At 37.1% G+C, this 24728-nt stretch overlaps 1 protein-coding gene across 13 annotated transcripts in view; it reads left to right on the top strand.

Moving 5' to 3' along the window:
* Positions 1 to 24728, top strand: part of LOC100890089 — a 109611-nt gene that overhangs the window by 15110 nt on the left and 69773 nt on the right. For 3 of the 13 annotated variants that reach the window (XM_030983025.1, XM_030983024.1, XM_030983021.1), the window contains exons 18-44: positions 295 to 507; positions 1009 to 1136; positions 1688 to 1818; positions 3302 to 3435; positions 3782 to 3976; positions 4622 to 4749; positions 5089 to 5219; positions 5795 to 5928; positions 6483 to 6677; positions 7147 to 7274; positions 8071 to 8198; positions 8822 to 8955; positions 10377 to 10571; positions 11754 to 11881; positions 12312 to 12442; positions 13109 to 13242; positions 13529 to 13723; positions 14113 to 14240; positions 17397 to 17527; positions 18377 to 18510; positions 18826 to 19020; positions 19446 to 19573; positions 20524 to 20654; positions 21415 to 21536; positions 22255 to 22464; positions 22741 to 22937; positions 23577 to 23702. In XM_030983025.1, the coding sequence (XP_030838885.1) occupies positions 295 to 507; positions 1009 to 1136; positions 1688 to 1818; positions 3302 to 3435; positions 3782 to 3976; positions 4622 to 4749; positions 5089 to 5219; positions 5795 to 5928; positions 6483 to 6677; positions 7147 to 7274; positions 8071 to 8198; positions 8822 to 8955; positions 10377 to 10571; positions 11754 to 11881; positions 12312 to 12442; positions 13109 to 13242; positions 13529 to 13723; positions 14113 to 14240; positions 17397 to 17527; positions 18377 to 18510; positions 18826 to 19020; positions 19446 to 19573; positions 20524 to 20654; positions 21415 to 21536; positions 22255 to 22464; positions 22741 to 22937; positions 23577 to 23702 (4064 nt within the window). Of the gene's footprint in view, positions 1 to 294; positions 508 to 1008; positions 1137 to 1687; positions 1819 to 3301; positions 3436 to 3781; positions 3977 to 4621; positions 4750 to 5088; positions 5220 to 5794; positions 5929 to 6482; positions 6678 to 7146; positions 7275 to 8070; positions 8199 to 8821; positions 8956 to 10376; positions 10572 to 11753; positions 11882 to 12311; positions 12443 to 13108; positions 13243 to 13528; positions 13724 to 14112; positions 14241 to 14673; positions 14805 to 15590; positions 15786 to 16849; positions 16978 to 17396; positions 17528 to 18376; positions 18511 to 18825; positions 19021 to 19445; positions 19574 to 20523; positions 20655 to 21414; positions 21537 to 22254; positions 22465 to 22740; positions 22938 to 23576; positions 23703 to 24728 lie in introns of all 13 variants that reach the window. The other 10 variants (XM_030983023.1, XM_030983022.1, XM_030983027.1 and 7 more) reach the window with 10 other exon arrangements.

The following is a 24728-nucleotide window of genomic DNA, read 5'->3' as shown; positions in this document are numbered from 1 at the left end:
AGCTGCAGCAACAATAGAATATATTTTGTTTGAAAGACTATATTTATGAGAAATGTTATATCTGTTAAAGATGTAAGGTGTTAGAATGACAAAATGATTGAAGGAAGGACTTCCTCAAGATGTCATATAAATCTTTCTACGGATGATATCACAAATAACAAAGGTATAGCAACAATGCTTTTTTAGAATTGATAAACCTTTAGAATGGATTACATTCTTTAACTTTGTAACCCTTAAAAGTATTTGCCCATCTAAAATTGATTTATTCATAATCCGTGTTATCTGTTCTCATAGTGGCTTCCGATGTTGACGAGTCCCGATCCACTTACTGCGGTGTGCGAGGGTGGACTCTTCAAAGATATCTTCATTCTTGCAAACACGTCCATCGACATCCAATCCATCGACATCCAATCGATCGAGGATCAAATCTGCTCTCTTAATCTCACAGACATTAATGGCCTTCTCAGTGAACTCTTCACGTCGGACCTTGATGCTGTTGTTCTTGAGGTAGGACAGTTAAACATAAAATGCATTCTGAACACACCATCATTTTTTAATTTCTAGAAAATGTACATGGACTTCAGGAAAATGCATGAAGGATTTTAATTGTTAATAATTAGTTATCATGATTGACTTTCATCCCCCATTTGTGTATTTATGCCTTTATTCCTCTTGTAATGATCAATATGAATTTTAAATTATCATACATTTTTATCTCAAATTTATGTTTTTATGTTTGTATTACAGGTTTTGTTCTAAAAGAATATTTGTTTGGAGGGAGTGGAATCTAGGGGTTAAGGGGCTTAAGAGTTCTTGTATTCATTTTCATTATGTGCCTCAAATTTGTGGGCGGTCTTGAGCCCCCTTCCCAACCGCTACTGTTTTGGCATTTCTGTTTACATTGTAAATTACACTTTCAGTCCATCAGTCCTTGGGCTGCAAACCTGAATTTTTGTAGCCAATCCAATTCAATTTAATTTGATTCATTTCATTTCTCTTATGATGCAGCTTGTTAAGGTTTTCTATCAAGTCCCAGGTCTCGATCTCCAGACTGCCCTCAATGTCAGCCGAGAGATTTCAGCGATCATCTCCAATCTGATCTCAGACCCTACTAACTTTGAATTAAATCCAATGAGGTATGTCTAAACCAGTGTAAAAAAGTACATTTATGTTCAATGGAGCTCTTTAAGGATATTAAAGCCTTTAATTTTTGATTTTTTTTTTTGACCTTCCAAGAGCTAGATTGCTCACTGCTCCTGGAAATGTCTTTGTTGATGTAAAAGTTTACCAAAGTCTGTTTGTAGTCATCAATATACTTTGTTTTGATCAAAATGCAGGTTTCATTGACCAGCATGTGCACATTGCTTGAGGGTACCGTAGATTGATGCACATAAGTATGTTTATATGTACATGTTATGTACGCAAGACTGTATAATGTATACATTGTTTCAGTCCTTTTGTTTGTGTACATTTTTAAGTAAGCTTTAGTATCGTTGAGATCCTTGCATTTTGTTGATGAAATAGCATGTTAAAAATATGTTTATATGTTTAACAGGTTACAAGTTAAATTTCATTTTTAACAACACTTTGATTATTTTTATAAAATCTAGTTTTGTTGTAGTCTTTTGAAATGACAGTGGCATTTCGATTGCTCTCTCTCACACCTTTATGTGTTTATTTCTTTCAGCATCATTGAGTTACTGCAGTCCCTTGACATTCCTGGTCTGAATGAAACCTCGGTCCAGGACTGGTTGAAGCAGGTCCAACTCATGCAGTACATTAATGACGTCATTGCAGATTTGTTGGCAAGCAACAATGGTAATAATAATAATTATAGTTACACTGTTAAATGTTACACTGTATTATTATAATTATTCTTTTCTTCTTTCACTTTCTCTCCTTGACATTCTCGACATTGACAATAGCCGCGCAGCCCTGATAAATGTAAATACCCCATTAACATACACAGATTTTTCTTATGAGTCGATCCTTAGGGATCGCCAACTCATATTTAATCGCAAGCATTCGTAAATAACTTGCTGGTATCCATAAATAACTTGTTGCAACAACTCACAGACATGCTTAAGGATCCGTGAAAGGATAGAAAAATTTGTTGACATGACAAAAATGTTCTTTTGATTGTTCACAGATTAAGTTTTCTGTAAATAAGTCGTAACAATCTGTAAGCATCGTAAACGACTCGTAAACTGCACACAACAACATGTAACCATCCGTAAACTGCTCGCAAGAATCTGTAAATGACTCGTAACAATTTTGTAAACGATTTGTTACGGTTGGTTTATGATTTGTTTCTGGATTATTTACAGATCATTATGAGTGCTTACGTGCTGTTTACGATTTCATGCTGGTTGTGTTACTATGGCTTTAAGTATTGTTATGAGTTATTACAAGCACTTTATGCGTAGTTACAAGTAATTTACAAATAGATACGTATACTTTACATATTCTTACGTAGTGTTTACGATTTGTGGAAAGGTTTAAAGGCTGCAAAATCGTAAGGACTAATAAAAAACTATTCCTAACAACACAGGTCGTAACTAACACATAAAAGCTTTGATGAATAGTTACATTTCGTAATATACTTGTAACAATCCCTAAAAAGCTTGTACAATGCCCGTAAGTTGCTTGTAGTTAACCATGACAACTCGTAACAAATCATGGAATTTTGCCGTAAATACATCGTAAGAACTCATAATAATCCATAATAAATCGTAAATAGCACATGATAACTCGTAACAACTTGTAAATCGATCGTAAAAATAAGGATCCGTGAAAGATCTGTGAATTTGTGCGATCCGTGAGGACTCTGTGTATGTGAAGGTGGAATAAAACAATATGTTAAGGGCCATACACTGAAAAGACAGACCTCATGTATTGAAGTCTATGGGAATGAACAATTTCACTAGTCAGTTCATATCACTTACATCTGTGTGTGTGTGTGTGTGTTTGTGTAATTTGGGTTTTTCAGACCTGTATAAGTCAGATATGATAATTAACATCCTGGGACCGACTTTTAAAGTGACCATTCAAAAGACGTGACTCAGTCTAGAACCAGGGTCTGCTGAGTCGGTTTTCAGGCAAAGACAGAGAGTTGACTATACCACAGACAGCACTTGCATGCGGTGATTAATGAGTATGTCAAGATGTCAAGAAAGAAAATGGTACATTATTGATTACATCTCACTCAGAGACTGCTTATTGTTCTTTCTTTAAAATATAGGCCTACCCCGATACCCTACATGTATATTTCATGAAATTATTATTTTTGTAATTGTTACAGGGACAGAGTTTGCCATCCCAACCTTCAATGAGCTATTCCCAGATCCTACTATTGTTGTACAGCTGTTGACTGATCTTGGTGTTCCTAATGACGTCACTGAAGCTTTCTTATACATGGCTGTTCAAGCGGATCAGGTATGTGTACATGACTGTACAATAATGTTGCATAACCATATAAGGAGGATAGGAGGGGGATGTGCAGATAAATGAAGCACTAAAACAAACTTTACAATCTTTGTTCTTCTTTTGTGTGGCGGGCTTCAAAAAAATGTGCAGGCTGCTTCAAAAATAATTAAAGCAGTCATCATATATCTTTGTACGAAGGAAGACAATTTTGATTACTAATTTTGTTAATCTATGTTACACTCTGGACATCTATCACAGTCAAATCATTAACATGTCGAAGCAGATCAGTGAAATAGTCATTCTTCTCTGCACACCTCCAGCTCATTCAATTGGATCCATTTTTAATCTATTTTAGTGGACAGAGATATGGATGAAGCCCGACCCTCTCCAAGCTGTCTGCAATACAAGTCTCTTTCAAGACATCTTCACCCAGACTCTCAACTCCTCCATTGATATCCAGACCATCCAGGCAACACTCTGCTCTCTTAACCTCTCTGACATTGATGCTTTACTGAATGATATCTTCAACGCAAACGGTATGATTGTTCAGGTAAGTAAGCTGACGGCTGTATTGGTCAGACGATTACTTTATCAGCAAGTAATGCAGGGCGCAATAAACTTCTTGGAAGTCTTAATGCTGGAGTCCTGTGTAAAGATTTCAAATTTGTTTGGGTTTGGGGGCCCAGACTTACGTATTGTTTTAACAAAATCGGTGTGCGATGTGTGCTTTGACAGTGATTGATTTGTTTGATTTCAGCGATGTGAATTTTTTTTTCTCGTTAGAAAGCTCCCGGGAATTTGATCGACTTGGGCGATTATTCTACATACAAAATTTGACTTACAAATTGCGACAGATGTTTTAACACATGTAAATGTATGATGAAAACTTTTGACTTATTATTTGCGTTGACTTGGGCAGTTATTCAACAGATACGAGGTTGACTTTTGCAAGGTTGACTGTATATATTTTATAGGGAGGAATTTGGGGTCTAGGGGGCTTGACGGTTCTTGCAGATTTCCTACATGTGTTCCAAACTTGGTTAGGCATGAGCCCCCCACCCCAATTCCTACAGAGTAACTGTTGTTGTGTTTTTTTACATGGTAAATGCCACTGTAATTCAGTCCTTGGGCTGCAAATGTGAAGTTTATTTTTAGCCAATCCAATTTAATTCGATTCATTTCTCTTATAATGCAGCTTGTTCAGGTTTTCTATCAAGTCCCAGATTTTGATCTGCAGACTGCCCTCAACGTCAGCCGAGAGATATCAGCGATCATCTCCAATCTGATCTCAGACCCTACTAACTTTGAATTAAATCCAATGAGGTATGTGTAAACCAGTGTTTAAAAAAAAGATAGATTTTTGAAGAAATGTGATTGTTTGAGTGATAGCTAAGTTTTTAGTTTTCTTGGAGCTCTTTTTGAGCTTTCAAGAGCTATATCGCTCAACGCTCCTATTAATATTTTTTCCGATGTTAGCATTTCCCAACGTCCTATGTAGTGATCAATATGATGTATTATATCATCAAGATAGCATGTTAAAAATTACAGAATAATGTGAATAAAGCAAATGAAACAAAAAGAAAATAACATTTAGCTGCTCTGACTTGTATACATCATATATCACTGGTTTTATTGATACCTTTATGTGTTTATTTCTTTTAGCATCATTGAGTTACTGCAGTCCCTTGACATTCGTGGTCTGAATGAAACCTCGGTCCAGGACTGGTTGAAGCAGGCCCAACTCATGCAGTACATTAATGACGTCATTGCAGATTTGTTGGCAAGCAACAATGGTAATAAATACAAAAATGATAATAATTCTTCTTCTCCTCCTGATCCTCCTTTTTCTCCTTCTCCTTCTCCTTTTGCTTTTTCTCGTTTTTTCTCCTTCTTGTTGTCCTCTTCTTTTGTTTCTTCCTTTTCTTCTTTTTTTCCTCTTCTTGTTCTTCTTAGTCATCTTCATCTTCTTCTTCTCTATTTTCCTCTTCTTCCTCCTCCCTCTTCCCTTTTGTTTATTTTATATTCTTCTTCTTGTTTTTCCTCCTCTTCTGTTGTACTATTATTACCCTGGTGTTAGCAAGGCAGCCCTGATAAGGAAACAATGTTAAAAAAAGGCATACAGACCCATGGTACTGAAAATACGGGAGCCTCATGTATTGAAGACTAAGGGAATATAAATGGCACTAGGTAGTCAGTTCACATCACTTGCATCTGTGTGTGTGTAATTTGGTTTTTACAGATGGGTATCAATCAGATATGATTATTTACATCTTTGGACCAACCTTTAATGTCACCATTTTTTTTGTTCTTTCTTTAGAATATAGGCCTACCCAACATGAAATGAATTTTTTATATTAAATTGTTACAGGGACAGAGTTTGCCATCCCAACCTTCAATGAGCTATTTCCAGATCCAACCGTCGTTGTACAACTGTTGACTGATCTTGGTGTTCCTAATGACATCACTGAAGCTTTCTTATACATGGCGGTTCAAGCGGATCAGGTATGTGTACATGACTGTTCAATGTAGATGTGTAACCATGGTGATAAGAAGGATGAGAAGGGGATATGCAAAAAAAATGAATCAGTAAAAGAAATATTACAATCCTTGTTATCCCCTAACCGACAAAGTCGGAGGGGATATAGTACGATGCCGTTTGTCCTTCTGTCCGGAGTTCCGTAACAAACCTGGTTTCTGTTCGATAACTTTAGTACTGTTTGACGGATTTCAATGAAATTCGATATGAAGGTACATGGTATAAAAACACAGCTTAAGATCAATTTCGGAATGTAGTTCAAAGGTCAAAGCTCATTGAATATGCACAAAATTGTAAATGTAGGCCATGTTTACCCAGCGAGGGGCTGCTACGCTTTGCATTGACTTGTTCTTCTTTGGTATGGTAATGCATGCAGGCTGCTTCAAAAAATAATGAAAGCAGTCAGCATTCATCTTCTTGCCAGGGAAGGCAATTATTATTAGTATTTTCTAAAGATCTCTTTTACTCTAGACATCTTTCACAATCAAATCCAATTGAATCTATTTCAAATTAATTTTAGTGGACAGAGATATGGATGAAACCTGACCCTCTCCAAGCTGTCTGCAATACAAGTCTCTTTCAAGACATCTTCACCCAGACTCTCAACTCCTCCATTGACATCCAGACCATCCAGGCAACACTCTGCTCTCTTAACCTCTCTGACATTGATGCTTTACTGAATGATATCTTCGAGGCAAACAGTATGATTGTTCAGGTAAGTGAGCAGATGGTGGATTACCTTATCAGTAAATAATGCAGGGCGTCACATCAACTTCTTGGAAAGGGGTCCTTATTACGTTTTGGAGTTTTTTTTTCTGGAGTCCTATGTGAAGATTTTAAAATTGAGGGTGGGGGCTGGAGGGGGAAGGGATGCCAAATAAAAATAGTAATTGTAAGTTATCATAATTGACCTTCATACCTCGAAGAATGTTGTTGTTGTTAGGGGGGGGGGTAAGGGAAGGGGGAGGAGGGGGGCAATTTTGGGGCTTTGGGGCTTTGGGGCTTGAGAGTTCTTGCAGTCATTTTGTACATGTGTTTCAAACTTGGGATGGGCTTGAGCCCCCAAACGCTGCAGAGTAACTGTTTTGGCATGTCTATAAATATTGTAAATCTCACTTTAATTCAGTCCTTAATTATTTTTTAGCCCATCCAATTCAATTCATTTCATTTCTCTTATAATGCAGCTTGTTCAGATTTTCTATCAAGTCCCAGATTTTGATCTGCAGACTGCCCTTAACGTCAGCCGAGAGATATCAGAGATCATCTCCAATCTGATCTCAAACCCTGCTAACTTTGAATTAGATCCACAGAGGTATGTGTAAACGAATGTTTAAAAAAAAGATATGGTGTTGAAGAAGTGTGATTTTCTTGTTGATATTTAAGTGTTTGTTACATTTTTTTGAAGAGCCCTTTGAGAGCTATTAAGAGCTATATCGCCCATTGCTTTCGTAAATGTCTTTGCAGATGTAAGCATTTTCTGAACATCCTATGTTGATATCAATACGTCATAGCATGTATTATATTATCAAAATAGCATGTTAGGAAATCACAGATAAATGTGATTATAGCAAATGAAAACATCATTTAGTTGCTTTGACCTACATGCATCAAACACTTGGTTTTATTTGCCAGCTTTTGGGTAGTGCTTGAGCGTAGATCCATTTATATATATATATATATATGAGACTAAAACAGTTGTGAGGCAGTTGACATTAGAAAATAGACAAGTGAAGATTGAGTGTAGGAGATACAGAGTACACACATTTTTGTCAAGCCTTTGTTAGAGTAACATGAGCATGTTTACATCTATATATGTACATGTTATGTACACAACACTGTATAATGTATACAATTTTCAATTTCTTTTATGTTTGTGTATATTGTGAAGCAAGCTTGTGTATTATGGGAAGTTATTGGTGAGAATCATGCATTTTCGGGACAAAATAGTACAAAACATGTTACATGTTTAACAGGCTACAAATAGCTATGATTTATTTTTAATGACACTTTGATAACTCATTTAATTTTGTTATTGTAAACGACAGTGGCCTGCAGTCATCACAAATTTAGATTGCACTCTCATGTTGTTATGTCTTTATTTCTTCCAGCATCATCAAGTTACTGCAGTCCCTTAGAGTTCCTGGTCTGAATGAAACCTGGGTCCAGGACTGGTTGAACCAGGTCCAACTCACGCAGTACGCTAATGACATCATTGGTTGGTTGGCAAGCGGCAATGGTAATTAATGAAAAAGAAATTAATTCTTCTTTATTTTCTTCTTCTGCTTCTCCTTATTTTCTCCCTCTTCTTCTTGTTCTTGTTCTTCTCCTTCCCCTTCTTTTCTTTTTTTTTCTCTTTTTCTTCTTCTTTTCTGCTTTTTCTTCTGCTTCTTCCTCTTCTTCTTTTTTTTTCTTTCTACTTCTCCTTTTCCTTCTCCTTCTCTTTTTTCTTCTCCTTCTTCTTTTTCCTTCTTTTTCTTTATTTGTTTTTTATTTCTGGAGATTTAATGATAATTTCTTCGCTCTAATCCACAATAAAATATTACAGATTTCAATATTAATTATTTCGACTAATCTATGAGAGTCTTTGGGAGAAAGATAAAATTTGTGCAAAAAAAATTACAAAAGACAAAACATCAGATGATTGACAAAAGTCTTTGATATATAAAATTAACAAGAGTGGGCCTAATATGCTACCTTGTGGAATGCCACAATTTATATTACAGAGATCTGAGGAGTTTTCATTTAAAAATGCATACTGCTTTCTATCCGAAAGATAGCTCACTCAGGGACTGCTTATTGTTCTTTATTTGAAATGATGGCATACCCTACCTGAAATTTCTTTTGTTTAAATTGTTACAGGAACAGAGTTTGCCATCCCAACCTTCAATGAGCTGTTCCCAGATCCTACTATCGTTGTACAACTGTTGACTGATCTTGGTGTTCCTTATGACATCACTGAAGCTTTCTTATACATGGCTGTTCAAGCAGATCAGGTACGTGTACATAAAGGAAGTGTTGTTGTAGTTCGATCCTACAGTTCAATGCTGTGCCATCACTATAACCCAGATGACAAATAGTGAGAGTACATTACTGTTGCAACTTTGTAACCTGGATTACAGATTATATAATCTAGTACAGTTTTACTGTGCCACTTCAAATAACTTCCTACAGTATCTTACTAGAATAAGACTGCCAAACTTCGGACACTTAAGACAAAACGGGGGAAAACATTAAATTCTTTTTTTAATTATTGAAAGATCAAATATACTATTATTGTGCAAATACTGTTTATGTATGTCATGAAAAGAAAATTAGTAAAGGAAATGGAAAACTAGAATTATTTACTTACCCGCCGAACCTGTTTTCATGCCAAGCTTCGGACGCACTTGCCAAGCTTCGGACGTTCATGTGTAGCGCACGTATAACGCACGTATAGCGCATAGCGCACGTACAGCGCACTTATGGCGCGCGCGCTAAAGTGCGCATTCATCGGAGGTTTGGAAACCGGATCAAAAATCGTTCGACGGGGGTAAGTTTGACTGCGTTGATTTCATGAAAAAAGTATTATTTTCTCGTTTTGGGTAGATTTATTTTAGGTAGAACTATCAGAAAGGTGTTTTTCACAACACTCACACAATATTTTGGTGCTAAAATCTTACGAAAGCGCTATTTTTGCGTAGTCAAAATGACACTCAATGTTGCCTGTCCGAAGTTTGGAAGAGCGTCATCATCTGGTAGGGGTACCTGTATAGTACCCCTAGGTCCGTGGTAACGGCCGCCATTATAAAATTTTCGCGATAGAGTGAAAAAGTATCTCATAAGCTCCCATAATTTTGGCAGAAACCACCTTAAATATGCCAACGATTTGTTTTTAATCGATATATTGGAGGCTCTATACCTTAACTCCCCTGTTAAGGAACTGTAAAAATCCAGGTAACCTGAAATCTGTCTCTGAATTCGATGTTTTTTGTGAGTTTTGCAGACGGCAACCTGCCCTAACTTTCTGTACTAACGATGTAGGTTAGTAGTAGTATCAAATGCATGCAAGTTACCCGCCTGACCTAGGCTCATATTTTGCGTTCGAGCCGTTGAAGTAATTTTTGTCCAAAGTTTGGCAACGTCCGAAGTTTGGCGGTTTTACTCTATGACTGTATTTGTGCAAAGGGTGAGTCAACACACCTTGTATGACTGAGCTGGGAGACATTGCCAGGCACAGTGCAGGTGGAGGAGGCATAAATCAACACTTAAATTATTATTATCTTTTTTTTGTACCTGTGGATAAGACGCACCCCCGATTTTCAAGAGAAGATCTTTCCACCCATGTATAAATTGTCCATAATTATCATGAATTTCCTTCAGATGACTACTTTAAGGAAATAGTCATTCAATTGAATCCAATTTTATTCCATTTTAGTGGACAGAGATATGGATGAAGCCTGACCCTCTCCAAGCTGTGTGCAATACGAGTCTCTTTCAAGACATCTTCACCCAGACTCTCAACTCGTCCATTGACATCCAGACCATCCAGGCAACACTCTGCTCTCTTAACCTCTCTGACATTGATGCTCTACTGAATGATATCTTCAAGACAAACGGTATGATTGTTCAGGTAAGTGAGCTGATGGTTGTTTTGGTAGGTGGATTACCTTATCAGTAATTAATAGCCCCTTCACATTCACACATTTTTCTTACGAGTCCTTACGAATCGCACAAATTCACGGATCTTTCACGGATCTTTACAATTTGGCCACTTATGCGATGGATTTAAGAGTTGCTACAAGTTATTATAAGCCATTAGGGTTTATTATGGATTATTACGAGTTATTACAGTGTATTTACGGCAAAATTCCACGATTTGTTACGAAATCTGAGAGCAACTAAAGTGTTAGTTACAACCTTTTTATGTGTTGTTACAAGTTAGTTCCAAGTATTTACGAGTCCTTTAGATATTTAGCCGAAAAATAACAACTGAGAATGTAGTGTTCGAATTTGCAGCTTTTAAACCTTTCCCCAAATCGTAAACAATTTGTAAGAAAACTTAAAGTGCTTGTAATAACCCTCTACAAATTGTAAAGCCATCGTAAGAGGACCCAAATGAAAACCATAAACAACAGGTGAGCACACGTAATAATCCGTAAATTAATCGTGAACTAACCATAAAAAAATTGTAAACAAATTTGTTACAAGTCATTTAGGGATTCTTGCGAGCAGTTTATGATACTTACAAATTGTTACGAGCTATTTGTAGAAAAATCAATCCGTGGACAATCGTAAGAAGATTGTTGACATGTCAACAACTTTGCCTCTCCTTTAAACGGATCCTTAAGAGTGTCTGGGAGTTGTTGCAAGTTGTGACAAGTTATTTACGGATGCTTACGATTGACTACGAGTTGGCGATCCGTAAGGACTCGTAAGAAAAAAACGTGTATGTAAAGGGGGTATTATGCAGGTCATCAGGTTAACTTCTTGGAAGGTGCTCTGAATTATTTTTGGAGTCTTTATGCTGGAGTCCTGTGTAAAGATTTTTGAAATTGGGTGGGGATGGGGGGGGGGGGGATAGGGGTTCCAGACATAGATTTTGGGTTCCCATGAGTCCTGGGCGCCTATCAGTTTCAACCCCTGAATGATGGGACCAATAATCTACTTCTGGAATACATCGTTGTGTATCAGGCAGACGGGTCTTAACACAAGTCAACTATCTGTTTATATTGTAAATTTCACTTTAATTCAGTCCTTAGGCTGTAAATGTAGCCAATCCTATTTAATTCAATTAATTTCTCTTATAATGCAGCTTGTTCAGGTTTTCTATCAAGTCCCAGATTTCGATCTGCAGACTGCCCTCAACGTCAGCCAAGAGATATCAGCAATCATCTCCAATCTGATCTCAAACCCTGCTAAGTTTGAATTAGATCCACAGAGGTATGTGTAAACCAATTTTTAAAAACAGGATATATTGTTGAAGAAGTGTGATTTTTCGAACGATATTTAAAAGGCGCCTCCAATCAAACAGGCTAGAAATTGAAGTAAAAAAGAAATGTAGAAGAGTTTTTGCCAAGAGATTTTTGAATTTGACAATGAAATCTTCAATAATTGTGGAATCTAGCTTTAAAAGAAGACGACTCTGACCATCAATGGTAATAGAACCCTGCATTTTGTTGTCTAAGTAGTACAAAATATGTTACATATTCAACAGGTTACAAGTTATATTTCATTTTTAATGAAACTTTTATCACTCACTTTACTTTTTGATGAAATCTTGTTTTGTTGGAATCTCTGGAAATGACAGTGGACTGGATTCATGATGTATTTAGATTGCTGACTCGAACCTTTATGTGTTTATTTCTTTCAGCATCATTGAGTTACTACAGTCCCTTGATGTTCCTGGTCTGAATGAAACCTGGGTCCAGGACTGGTTGAAGCAGGTCCAACTCATGCAGTACATTAATGATGTCTTTGCTGATTTGTTGGCAAGCAACAATGGTAATAAATACAAACATTATAATTCTTATTCTTCTCCTCCTGCTCCTTGTTCTTCTTCTCTTTCTCCTCTCCTTGTTCTTCATCTTCTTCCTCTACTTCTTCTCTATCCTCCTCTTCTACCTCCTCTTTTCGTATTTTCTTGTTTTTTCTTCTTCTTCTTCTTCTTTGCATTATAATTATTTCTGTGTCATTAACAGTGCACCCCTGGTATTAAGGGTACTATGTAAACAAAATATCCAATGCCATATACTGAAAATATGGGTGCCTCATATATTGAAGTCTATGGGAATGAAAAATTTCACTTGTCATTTCACATTACTTGCATGTGTGTGTGTGTGTGTGTGTGTGATTTGGGCTTTTACAGATGTGTATCAATCAAATAATTTTCACCTTCGAATCAACCTTAACGCCATCGTTTAAAAGATGAACAGGGGTCCGCTGAGTCATTTTTTAGGTTAAGACAGAGATCGAGCTGACCATACCACAGACAGCACTTGCATTTCACATCATATCTTCAAATCCAGTCTTGTTTTGATACAGTAAATGATGAGTTGATAATAAAACTGTACATTGATCAATTTATGTGACTGAGGGACTGCTTTTTGTTCTTTTGTAAAAATATAGGCCTTCCTTACATGAAATTGGTTTTTTAATTAATTGTTACAGGGACAGAGTTTGCCATCCCAACCTTCAATGACCTGTTCCCAGATCCGACCATCATTGTACAACTGTTGACTGATCTTGGTGTTCCTGATGACATTACTGAAGCTTTCTTATACATGGCTGTTCAAGCAGATCAGGTACGTGTTTATTAAATTCCAATGTAGATGCGTGGGGTTGTGCAAAAAAAATTAATCATTACATTTTTGTTGCAATCCTTGTTATTCTTTTGTGAGCTGATGCATGCAGCTTGCCTAAAAATAATGAAAGCAGTCATAATCTAATCTTCATGCCAAGGAAGACAATTTATATTGTTACATTTTGTATATCTCTGCTGCTCTGGACATCTATCACAATCAAATAAATGTAATTCTTCCTTGGACGTTTTCAATTCAATCAATTCAATCCATTTTTAATGCATTTAAGTGGACAGAGATATGGATGAAGCCCGACCCTCTCCAAGCTGTCTGCGATACGAGTCTCTTTCAAGACATCTTCACCCAGACTCTCAACTCCTCCGTTGACATCCAGACCATCCAGGCAACACTCTGCTCTCTTAATCTCTCTGACATTGATGCTCTACTAAATGATGTCTTCAAGGCAAACGGTGTGATTGTTCAGGTAAGTGACTTTGGTCCGTGGATTACCTTTTCAGCAAATAATGCAGGGCATCACATTCTCTTCTTGAAAGAGGGTCTGTATTACTTTTTTGAGTCTTTATGCTGGAGTCCTGTGTTCAGTTTTCAAATTAAGGTGGGGATGGGGGGGGGGGGGGATAGGTGTTCCAGACATAGATTTTGGGTTCCCATTAGTCCTGGGCGCCTATTAGTCTCAACCCCTGAACGATGGGACCAAAAATCTACTTCTGGAATACGTCGTTGTGTAGCAGGCAGATGGGCCTTAACACAAGTCAACTATCTGTTTATATTTCAAATTTCACTGTAATTCAGTCCTTGGGCTGTTAATGTAGCCAATCCTTTTTACTTCAGTTCATTTCTCTTTTAATGCAGCTTGTTCAGGTTTTCTATCAAGTCCCAGGTTTTGATCTGCAGACTGCCCTCAACATCAGCCAAGAAATATCAGCAATCATCTCCAAGCTGATTTCAGACCCTACTAACTTTGAGTTAAATCCACAGAGGTATGTGTAAACCAGTGTATAAAAAAGGATATAGTGTTGAAAAAGTGTGATTTTCTCAGTGATATTTAAAGTGCCCCTCCAATTAAAACGGGCTAAAAATTGAAAAAAAGAAGACATTAAGAAAAGTTTTTGACAGAAATTTCGAATATGACAATGATTTTTCTTAGAAATCATCAATAATTCTGGAATCCAGTTTTAAAAAATGACCAGTCAGACCGTTAATGGTAATGAAATCGTGCATTTTGTTGACTAAGTAGTACAAAATATGTTTCCACATTTAACAGGTTACAAGTTATACTTCTTTTTTAATGAAATCACTCATTTTACTTTTTGATGAAATCTAGTTTTATTGTAGTTTTTGAAATGACAGTAGCCTGGATTCATTATAAATTAAGATGGCTCTCTCACACCTTTATGTGTTTACTTCTTTCAGCATCATTGAGTTGCTGCAGTCCCTTGACATTCCTGGTCTGAATGAAACCTTGGTCCAGGACTGGTTGAAGCAGGCCCAACTCATGCAGTACATTAATGACGTCATTGCAGATTTGTTGGCAAGCAATAATGGTAATAAATACAAAAATGATAATAACTTTGCTTCTCCTCCTCCTCTTTCTTCTTTTCCTTCTCTTCTTGTTTTTTTTTTTTCTTCGTCTTCTTCTTTTGCTTGCTTCTCTTCTATTGTACTGTTATTTCCCTGGCATAAGCAACGCAGCCCTAATATTAAGGGTACCATGTAAAAAAATATATCATGGGCCATTATACTGAAAATGTGGGTGCCTCATGTATTTGAGTATTATAACTGTACATTGTAGAATATATGTGACTGAGGGTCTGCAATTTTGTTCTTTTTTAAAAAATATAGGCCTACCCTACATGATTTTTCAATATTTTTTTATTTGTTGTTACAGGGACAGGGTTTGCCATCCCAACCTTCAACGAGCTGTTCCCAGATCCAACTGTCATTGTACAACTATTGACTGATCTTGGTGTTCAACGTGACATCACTGAAGCTTTCTTATACATGGCTGTTCAAGCGGATCAGGTATGCGTTACCATGGTGATAAGGAGGATGGGAGTGGGATGTGCAAAAAAATGAATCAATAAAAGAAATTTTACAATTCTTGTTCTTGTTTGGTGTGGTGATGCATGCATGTAGACTGCTTCAAAAACAATTGAAGCAGTCATCATTAATCTTCATAGGAAGAAAATTTGAATTAAAGGGACTATATTTATAAATCTCTTTTAATACTCTGGACATCTAATATAATTCATTCATCATGTCAAAGCATTCCGGAAATATTAATTCTTCCCTGCACACCTCCAGTTCATTCCATTTTTAATTCATTTTAGTGGACGGAGATATGGATGAAGCCCGACCTTCTCCAAGCTGTCTGCGATACGAGTCTCTTTCAAGACATCTTCACCCAGACTCTCAACTCCTCCATTGACATCCAGACTATCCAAGCAACACTCTGCTCTCTTAACCTCTCTGACATCGATGCTTTACTGAATGATATCTTCAAGGCAAACGGCATGATTGTTCAGGTAAGTGGGCTGATGGCTGTTTTAATCCGTGGATTACCTTATTAGCAATCACCGCAGGGCGTCACAATGAATTCTTGGGAGGGGTCCACATCTTTTTTTAAAAGAGCCTTTATCTTTATGCTTGAGTCCTTTGTAAAGAAATTGAACTTTGGGTGGGGGGGGGGGGGGAAGGTCCACTATATTAATACCCTCCTGGAATACATCATTGTCAATTAGGGTGTAACACAAGTCAACTGCAAAATAATGATGCAGAACCAATATCAACAAAAGAAATAATATCACAAAGCATTGAATCAGAGCAGTTTTAGTCGTTGAAAACAAAGTTTGTAGCTTATGATCTCTCCTTAACATGTGTTGGTGGTTATTTTACCTGACTGCTAAGAAAGCATAAATGTTTGTTAGTCAGCAACCAGATGGCCGACGGCTTTAGTTCCTCCCCGAGGAACCTAGTAATGAGGATTCATGCCTTACCAAAGGGCACTAGCGCATTGACTTGGTTTCGAACCCGGGTCACCGGATTACGAGACCACTGCTCTACCGACTGAGCTATCGCGCATCCTCATATTGCCTTTCATCTCCTCTGATATCAATACTGCTCTTCAATGATCCAACTATGGATTAGACGATGATGGGGAACTTTAACAAAAAACACATTTTAACACAACAGTATATTTTAATTTCTAGAAAATGAACTTGTTCTTTAGTAAAATGCAATAAGTATTTTCATTGTTAATTGTTAGTTATCCTAATTGACTTTCATCCCCAGAAGAATATATATATATATAATAATTGGGGGTAGGGAGATATGGGGGGCTGGGAAATTTGGGCTTGGAGGGGGGGGGGGAGGATCAGGGGGCCAAGGGCTGGAGGGTTCTTGCATTTATTTTCAAAATGTGTTCCAAACTTGGTTGGTCTTGAGCCCCAAATGCTAAAGAGTACCTGTTAGCTGTTTTGACATGTCTGTTTATATGATAAATTTTTCACTTTTATTCAGCCCTTGGGCTGCAAATATGAATTTGTTTAACCAATCCAATTTAATTCAATTCATTTCTCTTACAATGCAGCTTGTTCAGGTTTTCTATCAAGTCCCAGATTTTGATCTGCAGACTGCCCTCAACATCAGCCGAGAGATATCAGCGATCATCTCCAATCTGCTCTCAGACCCTACTAACTATGAATTAAATCCACAGAGGTACGTGTAAACCAGTGTCTAAAAAAAGGATATGGTTTAAAGAAGTGTGATTTTCTCAGTGATATTTAGGGCCCCTCCAATCAAAATCTTAAAATTGAAAAAAAGACATGTAGAAGAGTTTTTGACAGAGTTTTTATATATGACAATGATGTTTCACAATGCACAATAATTCTGGAATCTAACTTAAAAAATGACGAATCAGACCGTCAATGGTAATATAACCCTAAATTTTGTTGACTAAGTAGTATAAAATATGTTACATATCCAACAGGTAATATTTAATTTTCAATGAAACTTTGATCACTCATTTTATTTTTGATGAAATCTAGTTTTGTTGTAGTCTTTTGAAATGACAGTGGCTTGGATTCATGATGTATTTAGATTGCTCTTTCACACCTTTATGTGTTTACTTCTTTCAGCATCATTGAGTTACTGCAGTCCCTTGACATTCCTGGTCTGAATGAAACCTGGGTCCAGGACTGGTTGAAGCAGGTCCAACTCATGCAGTACATTAATGATGTCATTGCGGATTTGTTGGCTAGCAACAATGGTAATTATATTAAAAAAATGATAATAATTCTTCTTCTGATCCTCCTCATCTTCTTTCTTCTTCTCCTCTTCTTGATTTTTCTTTTTCTTTTTCTTCTACCACATCGTTGGCGTCCCAGTTCATCGCAGGATGAAGATTAATCATTTTGGACTTTTCACCCGAGTCCGAAGACGTAAACTAACGACGCTAGAAATGTCAATTTTCGGGCATCTATTTTTCCTGAATCACAACAAAAGCATGTTTTGGGGTTATATCCCACCGCTGCCACCATGTTATGCCTTAACCCGTTGATTACTGAATTCTCTAATCCATATAGGCTTAACAAAGGGAACACCCGGTTCCAGTAGGCAATGGGTTGATGTGTTCTACGAGTCACTAAAGTAGCCAAGTTAGACGTGATGTTCAGGATTAATGTGTGTTTATTTGCTCCATGTTTTTCTAGTTGTCTGCGGAGTAATACGTGCATGCATACGTTTGCAATCGGTGTGTGGTGCACTAGTGGGATACATGTAAATACGCAAGAAGAAATATAGTTCTTAATCATAAGATATAACGTGTATCAATCAGGTATGATTATGTACATCTTGGGACTGACCTTTACCATCCAAAAAAGAATCGACTCGGTCTCAAACGGGGGTCCGCTGAGTCAGTTTTTAGGTAGAGACAGAGAGCTGACCATACCACGGACATCCAGTTTTGTTTTGATGCAGTGAATGATGAGTTGATGTCAAAAAAGAAAAACTTACATTATTAAACATATCCCACTCAGGGACTGCTTATTGTTCTTTAAAATCTTGGCCTACCCTACATGTATATTTCATGAAATTTATTTATTTTCAATTGTTACAGGGACAGAGTTTGCCATCCCAACCTTCAATGAGCTATTCTCAGATCCTACTATCGTTGTACAACTGTTGACAGATCTTGGTGTTCCTAGTGACATCACTGAAGCTTTCTTATACATGGCTGTTCAAGCAGATCAGGTACGTGTATATGACTGTCCAATGTAGATGTTAACCGTAGTGATAAGGAGGATGGGAGTGGTATGTGCAGAAAAATGAATCAGCAAAACAAAGTTTACAAAGATTGTTCTTCTTTGGTGTGGTGATGCATGCAGCATGCCTTAAAAAACTAATCAAAGCAGTCATTATAATCATTCATGACAAGGAAGACATTTTTATATACTATATTTTTGTATATATCTTTGCTACTTTGAATATCTATCACAATAAAATAATAGTGATTCTTCCCTGCACACTTCCGATTCATTTAATTAAATCTATTTTAAATCATTTTAGTGGACAGAGATATGGATGAAGCCCGACCCTCTCCAAGCTGTCTGCGATACGAGTCTCTTTCAAGACATCTTCACCCAGACTCTCAACTCCGCCATTGATATCCAGACCATCCAGGCAACACTCTGCTCTCTAAACCTCTCTGATATTGATGCTTTACTGAATGATATCTTCAAAGCAAACGGTATGATAGTTCAGGTAAGTGAACTGATGGTTGTTTTGGTTTGTGGATGTAGGGCGTCACATTAACTCCATGGAAGGGGGTCTGTATTACTGTTTTAGAATCGTTATGATGGAGTCCTGTGTAAATTTTCCATTTTTTTGTAGGATAGGGGTCCAGACTCAGATTTGGGGTCCCCGTGAGCCCTGCATGGGTGCCTATTGGTTTCAAGCTCTGAATAATGGGTCCAATTATCTACTCCTGGAATACATCGACATGTAGGAGGCAGAAGGGGCCTAAACATAAGTCAACTGCAAGATAATTATGCAGAACCGATTTCAACGTAAGAAATAATCACAAAGCATTGAATCAGAGGACTTTAAGCCTTTGAAAACAAAGTGTGTAACTTATGGCCACCCCTTAACATTAAAACACCTGTTTTTCATCTCTTCTGACCTTAAAGATATCTATACTCCTCTTCAATGATCCCACCATGGATTGGGCGACGGCATGGAACATCAGCATTTACTTCAGTCAAATGTTTGATGAGCTATTCCAGAATCCTCCCATGATAGAGCAAGACATAAAGCAGTAAGTATTACACAACTCACTCCTAGCTCCTAATAAAATGATTGAAAATGAAATAGCTCGTAACAATCCGTAAGTATCGTAATCCGCTCGCAACAACACTTAACCATCCATAAACTGCTTGCAAGAATCCATAATTGACTCGTATTTATTACGGTAAGTTTATGATTTGTTAAAGGATTAATTACGGATTATTACAAGTGCTTACGTGTTGTTTACGACTTCATTCGGGTAGTGTTACAATGGCTTTACGGATTGTTACAGGTTATTACGAGCACTTTACGTGTAGTTACAAATACTTTACAAAAAGATACGTGTACTTTACGTAGTCTTACAAACTGTTTACGATTTGGGGAAAGGTGTTAAAGCTGCAAATTCGAACACTTCATTGTTAGTTGTTATTTTTTGGTTAAAAATCCTAAGGACTCGTAAATACTTGTACCTAACACGTTAGTTGCTCATAGTTATCCGTGACAAATCGTAATAATCTGTAATAACCCGTAAATAGTTTGTAATAACTCATTGCAACTCTTAAATCGATCGTAAAAGTGGTCAAATCGTAAGGATCCATGAAAGATCTGTGTATTTGTGCGAACCGTAAGGATTCGTAAGAAAAATCTGTATACGTGAAGGGGGTATAAGGTGGTTGTTACAGTTTAAATACTAAACAAATTCTGATAAAAATATGTCAAATTATGTCTTTTGTATTCCAGGCTAACACTTTCTCTGTTTGGTGAACTGGAGAGTATGTTTAAGATGTATGGTGTTTGGGATGATGCTAAACATTATCTAAAATATGTTGAACTTTCTCTTCTCTTCCCTTTGCATTCCAGGCTAACACTTTCTCTGTTTAGTGAGCTGGAGAGTATGCTGAGGATGTATGGTGTTTGGGATGATGCTAAACATTATCTAAAATATGTTGAACTTTCTCTTCTCTTCCCTTTGCATTCCAGGCTAACACTTTCTCTGTTTAGTGAGCTGGAGAGTATGCTTAGGATGTATGGTGTTTGGGATGAGGCTGAACATTATCTGAAATATGTTGAATTCTATCTTCAAGTCGTAGGACATCACCTCGGCAACTCAAGTAAGTCATTTCTTATTGTTATTGTTATAGGGGATAGTAAATGGATAAGGGGCCAATAACCCATAGTAATCAGTTTATGGTTGTGTGCGCCATTTTAAACAAAGCCAATGACCTAGAGGTCAGTGGTATTTATGCGTAAATTAAGATTGTGCCCATGCAAATTATGATGTGAGCGCACAGAGCAGCGCACAGACAGTGATGTCATCATAATTTGCATGGGCGCAATCTTAATTTACGCATAAATACCACTGATCTCAGGTCATTGGCTTTGTTTCAAAGCCAATTACAAGTCTGCGCATGCGCACTGATGTAACCGTAAACTGGTGTATTCAGACTTTTTTGAACGTCAAAATGAATCAGCTTTTTCTCTTCAAATTGGCAACAATAATTTGTAACATAGTTACAAAAATCAGTAACAAAATAAATAAGTAGGAGTGTACATCGAATGAAACAGTGTGCATGAAACTTACAACAAAAAATTATTTCTGATTTTTATATTAAGAAAGAGTGATTATAGATTCATTTTTCATTGCTGATTTACAGACTTTAATGATTACTTATACTTTACAATTTTGAACTTGTTGGTATGTAAATTTCAACTGGATCTATGTGATGGAGTTAATGCAATTGAGATTAGAATATACTTTTTTTGGTGGACAGTTGCTAAAATCGATTTTGATTTATCATTATTGATTCACCAATAGAAGCCATTGGACATACCATGATCACTGTTGATGATGATTTGTTTATACTCTTTTAGACAACTTCTTGAAGGATTTATTTGATCCGACCGTCTCGCTGGATACCTTGGTACGCTACGTTGGCATGTCACCGGAAGAAATAAGAACCGCTTTACTTGGAGATGTCACAGATATATCCTTTGTATGTATACAAGTACACATGATATTAAAAGATGAACACCAAAATCATGTGTCATAGATTATGTTGAAAGCAAGTTGATATATGAATTAAAGCCCCAGTGCACTACTTATAGAGCTACTTGCGGCCTCTTTATAGCAAACAATGCCTAATCGGTGACCATTGGTCCCCCATGGTCCCCTTTTTCTTATGTTAATTGACAGCTGATTTGATGAGATAACCACCTGTCAGTGACTGACCATGCAGGGAGATCTAATCCCTCTTGGCCAAACTAGTACAGAGGGGCTTTAAATGACATGAAGATACTTTTAATCCTATGTGAGAAAACGTGTTATGATTTTACGTGTACATGTATTATGGTAGAGTATTATGATATGATATACTAGTTGAATTTAAGATTGCTATTTTATAGAGATGTTTACACGTTGGAGAGATTGTCGGAAGTGTGCATTTTCAAACGATGGCGTGACAGATGCCCTTGTGATGATTGAGGGGGGTGTTACACAAAGTCTTTTTTCAATGACAAATGACAAAAATCAGTCACAAATCAGTTGATAACCAATCAGAATCAAGGATTTCAGTAGCTTATAACAAAACCTGACACTTGTCACTGATGACAAGTTTTGTGAAACGCCCACCAGGTTCACTTTTAAGATGAAATTCCCAACTTCAACTATTGACCCAAAACTGTTATCTTTTTTTGTGGTTATTTTCTCCCTAGCTTGCTGAACTGTACTATGGGGACGGGGACTGGAACTACCTATTCTATTGCGATGACAAAGAACAGTTTGAATCTAATTATAACACTACCAACGATGGGTTCTTGGACCTGTTTGCTGTCAGAGAGGCCTTCTGTTCTCTGAACATCTCAGAGTTCTTTGAGACTGCCAAGAATATCTATGGCTTTGATTTCCTACGACTGGCAGAGCTGGTGAGTGTTGGATAACGCTTCGATCGATCGATTGATTGATTGATTTTATTTGTGAAGTACTTGAAAAGTGTCATTACATTTAAATCGTGAAAAAAACCTTTTGGATTGGACTGGATTAGACACTGTATAACTATGTAACATGACCTGTATTTGCGCTAATGTGAAGATATTGACTTGCCTGCACCTTTTAATGTTTTTTTTAGACAGAAATATGGCACCATGTAAATGCTTAGAATCATCATCATTTTCCTCATTGCTTTTTTAAATCCTATCTAGGAATCCATAAGGAGTAGGAACGGCTCAAGTCCTGGTCTTGATATCGAGTCTCTCGTAGATGTTGCAACTGACATAGCTCAGATGATCACAGATCTGGCTAATCTACCATCTATGCTGACCAAAGACCTGGACTTGGACTTCTTCTTGATGAGACTAACAAACTTGTCTAATGCGATTGACGAACAGGATTATGAGCAGTAAGGATACACATTGATTGTTACATCTTAAAATATAAAAGAATGATAAAGTACTTCTTCAATTTCCAGAGTTAGTGCATAAACCTGTATTTGGTTGATTTGATTTGATTTAATTCAGTTGACAGACCCTGTTCGTTACTGGCATTGAGTTTGTTAGGATGTTCACATTATTCTAGCAGATGGCAGGTTCGAATCCCTCTGGTTTTAAGATTTTTTTCTGACTTAATTGTTTTCAATTACAGATCGATCAATTAATCTTTATTTACTGGTTGTAAGCCTCAAATATGTTTAAACAATTGAAATTTCTCCCTGGAAGCATTACATTTATAAAACTTATTGTACTAATGGCAGACTGATGAATATTAACAAGTCAGAATGAGACAGGAGAGCTTGGGTTTTTGTTTCTTGTTCATCGTGACTGTGCCATGGACCAGTGATGGCCTGGTGGTAGAGTCGCTGCTCGGCAAGCAAATGATGGTTGGTTCATATCCCGCTGGTTACAAGATTCTTTCCGACTTGTTTTCAATTACAGATCGATCAGTTGATCTGTATTTACTGGGTGTAAGCCACAAATATATTTAAACAGTTATTCTAGCTGTTCTTTCAAAATGCAATGATTTGAGCATCATATCTTTTCAGGCTGATCGCACTCCTGGGCGAGCTTGCTCCGTTGCTTCGATCACCCGACATCGTCTACCAGATCCAGGCTTCTCTTATGTCAAGTAGTGATATCTTGTCATGGTTTGAATCTATAGATTCTACAGAGTGAGTGTTGGAATGATAATAATAATAATGTTGGAATATTAATAAATTGTTCTATAATAGAGCCACTCCTGCCACCCATCCTTTCCAAGCACTATAGTTCTCCTTAAAACTATAAGCTAAGAAAGATAACCAACAATCTTTCTCAAGACTACACCAACAGTCCTTTTCAGGACTACACACCCTCAAAAAAGATTACTGAGAGTCCTGAAAAGGACTAAATCCTCAATCCTCCCTCTCTCTCACATGGTGCATCCGCAAGCCTACTTCATAAATTGTTCTTGCATACATTACATTTTAGTTAACAGCACTATGTAATTCCTATTGGGTTGAATATTAGAACTCTAGCTTAAACTCCCATAGCTGTTAATGTACATGTACCGGCTCACAGTATTTTAAGGAATAAATCTTGCCAGGTACTCATTGGACTCGTAGGTTGAGAGAGAGAGACAACTGTAGAGTGCCTTGTTTATATTGTCAAAAGAATAGGGCTAGAGCTAGAGTTGAAATTGGATTTAGGTTAGATTAGGTTAAGGGTTAGTGTTTGTTATATAGTATCTGGTGCAGAGTTGAAATTTAGAATTTGTCTATTGTAGTTAATAGCAGTTTGTTACCAGTGCACATTCATGTATTTCACAAATGAGAAGCATATTCATATATTTCCAAAATTTGAGGAGACACGATGGGTCAGTGGTAGAGTAGTGATTTTCGGGAGGTCCTGGGTTCGAAACCAAGTCAATGCGCTCATGCCCTTTAGTAAGGCATTAGTCCTCATTACCAAGTCCCTTGGAGAGGACTTAAAGCCGTTGGTCTCCAGGTTTCTTACTTATAAGCAAATACATGCTTTCTTAATAATAACAATATTGGATATTTATATAGTGCACATATCCACCATGCAAGGTGCTCAAGGCGCTCCAATATTACCTGGCTCTGAATCAGCGCTCACAGCATTCAAGGAATTCCTTCCTCCTGGTACCCATTTAACACCTGAGCAGTCAGTAAAGCAATCCCCATCAAACAAATCAAACA

Source organism: Strongylocentrotus purpuratus, unplaced genomic scaffold (genome assembly GCF_000002235.5).
Source record: "Strongylocentrotus purpuratus isolate Spur 01 unplaced genomic scaffold, Spur_5.0 spur5_scaffold_13, whole genome shotgun sequence".
NCBI lineage: Eukaryota > Metazoa > Echinodermata > Echinoidea > Camarodonta > Strongylocentrotidae > Strongylocentrotus > Strongylocentrotus purpuratus.
The sequence above is the reverse complement of the archived record's forward strand: the minus strand, read 5'-3'. Positions and strand labels throughout refer to the sequence as shown.